Source organism: Opisthorchis viverrini, assembly GCF_000715545.1.
Source record: "Opisthorchis viverrini unplaced genomic scaffold opera_v5_231, whole genome shotgun sequence".
In the NCBI taxonomy this organism is placed as follows: domain Eukaryota; kingdom Metazoa; phylum Platyhelminthes; class Trematoda; order Opisthorchiida; family Opisthorchiidae; genus Opisthorchis; species Opisthorchis viverrini.
Window position 1 is genome coordinate 711,877 of NW_008751889.1, and position 6,624 is coordinate 718,500.

Genomic DNA, 6,624 nt, shown 5'->3' on the forward strand with positions numbered 1-6,624 from the left:
GCCCATTCATTTAGCTGAACCGCTTATCTGGTGCTGTTTGTGGCATGGACGGAACCCATCTAATTTTTTAACGACGCTATGTCCAAAGCTTGTGTTGAAGGGTTCACGAAGTTCTCAAGAGAAGACACTCAACACTTATTAGAACTTTGTTTTTCGAAATCACTGTACCTGTACAACAGACTTGTCGATGAACCTAGTGCAAATATCATGCCGTCTGGAGATCAGCTAGTCAGAAGTCCCTTCATTACCCGATAAATCAGTACCTCAATTTATATTGCATTTAATTTTTAACCATGTACACTAGGATGATGACAAATACACTAGTTGCTGGTGAATATTTGGGCGCACATCTATGGAACCTCCGAACATGAACACCCACAGGGTATCTGGATTTGATGTTTTTGATGCGTCAGAGTAACGAAGTGGCAAGCCTGTTTGAATAACGCCGAACTGGAGACATGATTATGCTTTCCCGAATGTCACCAGTTGGTTGAGCCAAGGCTATCAAGGGTACCCAAGTAGTGGATCACTTGGAAACGTTTCGAGGGAAACCTGCCGTGGCCAGGCCAGACTTCCTTTCATACACACCCTCGGGCACACTGAGGCTTCACTTTAGAGTCCTTAACATTGTAGGAGCGTTCTACCTGCTTTTACCACGCAATCCGGCTACATAATAGGACTTCAGGGAGAACTGGTTTACTGGATTTGTGGACAGTGAAGCATTGATATTACTGTGAGTGATGGTGATTAACTGGGTGATCAGCTTATTTTACCGTGATCAGCTTACCGGAGTAAGACCCCACTTTCCTTCTTACTTTCTTGATTATCCCTTTCTCCTTTGAGACCCTTTTCTGTTTATTTCGACCCGAATATGTTCAGGCAAGTAAAAACCGACCAAAATACACCGTTTTCTTGTAAAACGACGCTGACCAGGCGAATAATTTGTACCGTTTAACGGAAAGTGGCGTTGTGGTATATTAGGTGGGAGTTTTTCTATCTTCGGAAAGCGGACGGACCTTTATCTCATTTCATGCCACATTGGAACAAAATTAAGCATGGAATGTGTCGTAGAGAATAGTCCAAAGGAACGATGAACACTGGCTTTGAGATTCACCAAGCTCAGTCAAATCCACATCACTTTTCGTATCCACTCTGTTGATCTAAATGGTATATTGCCGCTAAAATGCTCTTCCTCTCTTTCAGAAACTTACATATTCACGGCGGTATTACATCTGTTTGACCACGGAGCTGTCGTTCCCGTCCGAAGGTACATACCAATGGAGGTAATCGTCTCTTGTGGTGTTGAGCTCGTTATTTCCAGTATTACTTTTCCAGGATTCAACTATTTGACGAAGCTCAGATTGTCACACCTGGATTAAAGCGAAAGTTGGATAGAAAAGCTAAGAAGAGACTAGAAAAACTTGAAAGACAAGGCATATTCCTCGGACGAGACCCAACCAAGTTGCTACAGAAAGCAGAAAGGCTCCAGAAGGTCAGTGAAAATGCTGCTCCCACTGCTGAGCAGGAAATCCGAAAGAAATGGAAGATCGCAATGCTGCGCGCACAAGGTTAGTGTTTCACTCAGTTTGTGATGCTCATTCTTCAGGAGTGAAGGTGAAAGACGACATGACGTTGCTAAAAAAGGCTTCCAATAAAGTACGCAAGATGAAACGGAAACGTTTCGAAAAGTGGCAACAGCGGCATCAGCAAGTGGCTCAAATGAAACAAGAGCGACAAGCGAAAAGGCAAGCCAACATTCAGGCTCGAAAGGAGAAACGATTGTCGAAGAAGTTGCGCAAAGCACGGGCGAAAGGACGCATATTCAACCTGGATCAAAACTAGTGGTCTCATGTATGTGATCACCTTGTATATAATGTAAAGAATCTTACGAATTATGCTTTATTTTTTCGCTTTTTTTGTTAGGGAGCAACTTTGCCAACCAGTGAGCACCAGCACCGTCGTTCGCGCAGAACCAGGTTCCTTAATCTCCCATTCCACGCTTCATATGTAAATTAACAAACTTTGTGGGCGCAGACGGGCCGTATACCTGATCACTTCCAGTTCCGATTAGAAACACGCGACTCAAGCATTCTGAATAGCGCTTGTTCAATTGGCGAATTCCGTTCGAGGCAATTGACATTTAGCTCTCTTCTAGACAAAAGTGGATAAACCAAGCTGTCTGGAAGCCCCAACACCACTATACAATTTTATGTAACCGAGATAGCTCAGAGATTAAGGCGTGAACTTACGGACCGTGGTTCAGACCCAGCACCTCAGCTGCTTGGGAGAACTTGCAGTATCTCAGCCCTCACGCTTCCTTTTGGTGGGCGTGGCATCCAGGTGTAGAAAGGGTGTTACAGCTGAACGATTATCATTATTTGCTGTGCAACACACACCTAGGTCTTCCTGCGGTCCTGACTCGCCCAAGTTGTGACACAAATATCCACCCGAAATCGAGCACCACATGAACGCTTACGCGGCACCATCAGTTGGATCTGTGCCGCTGCGCCTTGGTACAATTTGAGGCTCGAGTAGGCAAACAGTGGATGGAATACCTTGTAAAATGTTTGTGCTTCTTCGCACGAATCGATTGGCTCGTCTTTATCCTTATTATCAATATCAACAGTAATCCGCCAGTACATATCCATAATCATCCAAATGTAAGACCCTCTCGATGCCGAGCTGCCAACAACGTCCGAAGGATGCACGAAGGCTGTTACTGACAGGTGGCCCAAACCTACACAGGAGCAGTCGAGCTTCATATATTGGTTTTGTATCACGGAACTCCCGATTAATAAGCTCTAACCACTGAGCATCCTCAAATTCAATACACCAGTAAGTACTGGCGTTCAACTGCCAGTTATACAGGCGAGGTCGATTAGTACGGCGAAAAGGAAAACGGACAGATATTCCCGCCCTACTTGTCACCAACGTCCTAGGGCGTGCACAAGAGGCAAAATGAAACAGCTTCTAGGTTTGTGCTCGTACACTGAGAAGGCAGGCCTGGGTGAAGAACACACATACTGGCTTATTAAAAACGGGTGTAAAATTCGACATCAAGATGAGTACTGTACACGGGGGGGGGAGGCAGATATCGTTTCTGTTCGGGCTATCGCATAAAACCAGCTAGTGGGATTTCTGTCCTGTATAGTTCGGATGGAGTTGCATCGCCAGTGATTCTTGTCCCCTCTGTATCAGGGCCGTTGCTTGGTAGGGTCATTGTCTGTATGCCCAGAATAGATTTGGCACTCCCTACTTCAGTGGGACGGTAGGCCAGTTGAACGCGAACCCATCGTTTGGGACTGGAAGTGAGATTGAAAGCAACCATACACAAAAGCTGGTGTGAGTTGTAACAGTATGTGGTAACATAATGCGCATCTATGTAGTGAAGATATGGACATAAAGTACCCCTCTAACAAGAGATACATCCTTTGTACAGTCCCCGAAGTTAACCCTCATCAGCTATAATCTGGTGTGCAGTCTCATGAATGAAGACCATCTCCCATGCGAGGCCAAATACCCACATTTCAAGTGGTCAATCTGTTTGGGAGGGGACTGTAGTTACTTCATGAATGGCGATCTTACGGAAGCCAAATCAGCCAAATTATCGAGTAGTGCACATATGCCTACTGAACGAAGTAGGTTCAATCTACGTCAGCTGGGAGCTGAAAACAAAAGTTCGCTTACTAACCAGGAAGGAGAGGGCACAAGATGGACTTTTGTGACATTCGGACAGTCTTGCTTCGTACGCATCGCAACCAGCCTGTTGAAGTTCTATTCTAGACTGAAGAGTACAAAAAAGCAGCGGGATCAAATGGAGTTGATGAGGGTTATTTGACATGACTGCTTCGCATCTGCCAGAACAGTGCTCTTCGGACTGAAGAGACTCTGAACAGCCGGAGAAAAACGCATCCTGGCATACAAAAACGTATCCTTGAGGTCCAGTTATTTGGTATCCTGACATAATCTTAGCTCACGTATAACCGTGGAGCCCATAGTAATCCATAACTCACACCAGACGAAAGTGTAAGCTCTCAATACTAATCGCCTACGAAGCAAATGCCAGGAGTAAACCGAAACACTAGGTAGCAGAACTGCCCCAGTCGTTCAGTAGGTAGCGTACGACAGTCAATCTCCCGAACAATACGCACTATCACCGCAACCTTTGATTGAAATCAAGCTGAAATTGGAAAGACGAAAACTTACATTATACGAAATCTTGTTTGTACTGGTTTGACTACATGGAACGGTGGTTTGGGTAATTCGAGCTGCACGAACACCGTGTTGGACTCCATACAATTGAGGAGTTCAATCTGTGAAACCAAGGACATGAAGGACAAAGGGTTGTAAAGTTGAAACTCGTTAGTTCCGGAAAGAAACATGGACTTATTTCTCATAGGGCCAACCAAGGAAGACAAGCCTTTCAATAAGCTAGCAACTAATAGGCATCGAAAATTTGTGGGAATGTAGAATGAACTCTGGGGGTCACACATCAATTGCGTATGAAGCTTTATCACCAAGTTGGTAGACGCCAAGCCCAACCAGGAAGGTGGAAGCTGAAGGGTCACTGGACCTGGATCCCAGTGCTACAGATTCCCTACGATGATTATCAGATTAAACATTCAAGAGTAATCCGGGACAATTGTAACGTAGTCAGTTCACAGAGTGAGTCGGTTACAAACACTAAAACAAAGTGCGACAACCGATAAGCCTAACCACTCCTCTAGAGTCTGTTGTCGGGTTCCACATCAGCTACAACCTTCCCGAAAGAGGGGCTGTTTTGGGGGATAGGTTTTTAAACGTCAAGAAGGGATCATATTCATCGAATGATCAATCCACATAAAAGGTAGCAATCCAGGCCGCTACGGTCATCAGTATGCAACAAAGAACTCCGGACTTCACTCTCGAATGTCCGTCACCCTTCGCTACCGTAACGGGAAAGCCACTAACAAAAGAAAACAGTGTCACTTCCAGAAGTGCGTTCTCGCCTGGAAGAATCTCCCAAACACGGGTTCCTTTATACACATGTGTCATTGACCATAGCCAGGATGTACCGACCGTTGCATCAACATATTTTGGATAGGGATATGGCCGAAACTGCCCCGGCAACGAACAAAGGTAAGTCCTCTTGGAAACCTTACTTCAGAAGACGCGTTTCCGTTGCAGAACAATCTCATTCAGACGGTATGGAAAGAAAAAATCGTCCAGATGTAGCATGCTTTCGGTGCCTAGCTGCCACGCCACCAGGAAGCACGAGGGTTGGGATACTGCCAGGTTGGCTAAGCCTAGACAGGGGAAATCGATAGGCAGAAGTGGGGTTCGAACCAGGCACCTTCCGGCCAGTTAATTCGCGCTCAAACCACTAGGCCATCTCGCCCCCATGTATGGAAAGAGGGATCTCACAATGTGGAAGGACGGTGTTACAAACATAGGACACTTGTAACGGACTGACGTCGAACGCCATGTAATCAGGTGCGCGAAACGCTAATTGAGCACCCAGGCTACTTTACTCCGTATGAAATTCTCCATTGCCAAAATAAAGCTGTAACACTTTCGCTGCCTGGCTACCATGCCACCCGAAGGAAGCAAGAGGGCTGAGATACTGCCAGGTTGACGAAGCTTAAACAAGAGCAGTCGAGATGCTGGGGTTGGATTCGAACCACTTGCCTTTCAGTCATGCCTTAACGACCGAGCTATCTCGAGTTCTTTCAAAAACAAGGGACCAAACACTGGAATAAAGCTTTGCAGACTCACCTGATAAGTGCTTACGTACTCCTCAGACTCGCTGTTTACAGGTGAGAAAATAACCGGAATTCCCTCGATAAGCAATGGTCCAAGTTTATGCCTACGAGCATGCCTTCTCAAAGGGATTAGTTGGGACGGGACAGCAGATGACTGTAGTGATGACCTAACCAGATTCGTTTCGTTAACGACGGGTGCCATTGTGCGAACGGGACCGAACACAGGCGAGTGGGGTCCAGATCGCATAGTTGTTGAGACGGAAAGACACTGGAATCGAAAAAAAACAGTGTGGTTAATTATCACGAAGGTCAGATTTTTGAGAATAATCTCGGAATACCCGAAGCCTAGTGAGACCCTCAAACTCTACAAAAATCTCGATAGGGAGGCCTGCAAGCATCGAGGCCAGTCAATTCAGCAACAGCCTGGATCGATGAAATGTTCCCTTCAAAATGGCGCGAGGCTTCTTGTAGCCGTTGCACTCGCATGCTAGCAATAAAGCTGTTGTGTTCTTGTTGGACAGTCTTTTTCTGACACCAATGCTCTAGAGCGGGAGACAGCAGTTAGATACGACAATAAGCCATGACTAGATGGTTAAAAAACAATCAGACTGTTACATTCAGTGCACGGGTACTGAATTCCAGCTGAAACTCCCGTTTACCATAGTCTTCAGCTGAATGTGTTGTCACCTCGTGTTTCAGTTGGTACACTTTGAGATATCGTAGTATATTTTCTTAACGGAATGAACTACTCAAAAAGGGCTGTTGAAGAGTTTCCAGCAGCCTGGAACTATACATATCTACTCATGGGTTAACAGCATGGTGCTTGCATCAATAACCAGCTCAAGTAAACATTTTGGCATCACATGCATGTGAGGCTCAACCT

At 45.6% G+C, this 6,624-nt stretch overlaps 2 protein-coding genes across 2 annotated transcripts in view; one reads left to right on the forward strand and one right to left on the reverse strand.

Moving 5' to 3' along the window:
• The window catches only part of T265_08726 (hypothetical protein), a gene marked incomplete at both ends in the record, with an annotated part of 4,076 nt that extends 2,234 nt beyond the window's left edge, over window positions 1-1,842 (forward strand). The window contains 2 exons of the mRNA XM_009174606.1: window positions 1,336-1,568; window positions 1,607-1,842. Coding sequence (XP_009172870.1) covers window positions 1,336-1,568; window positions 1,607-1,842 — 469 coding nt within the window. The remainder of the gene's footprint in view (window positions 1-1,335; window positions 1,569-1,606) is intronic.
• Window positions 1,843-3,017: 1,175 nt separating this feature from the next.
• The window catches only part of T265_08728 (hypothetical protein), a gene marked incomplete at both ends in the record, with an annotated part of 46,544 nt that continues 42,937 nt past the window's right edge, over window positions 3,018-6,624 (reverse strand). The window contains 3 exons of the mRNA XM_009174608.1: window positions 3,018-3,302; window positions 4,207-4,313; window positions 5,755-6,009. Coding sequence (XP_009172872.1) covers window positions 3,110-3,302; window positions 4,207-4,313; window positions 5,755-6,009 — 555 coding nt within the window. The remainder of the gene's footprint in view (window positions 3,303-4,206; window positions 4,314-5,754; window positions 6,010-6,624) is intronic.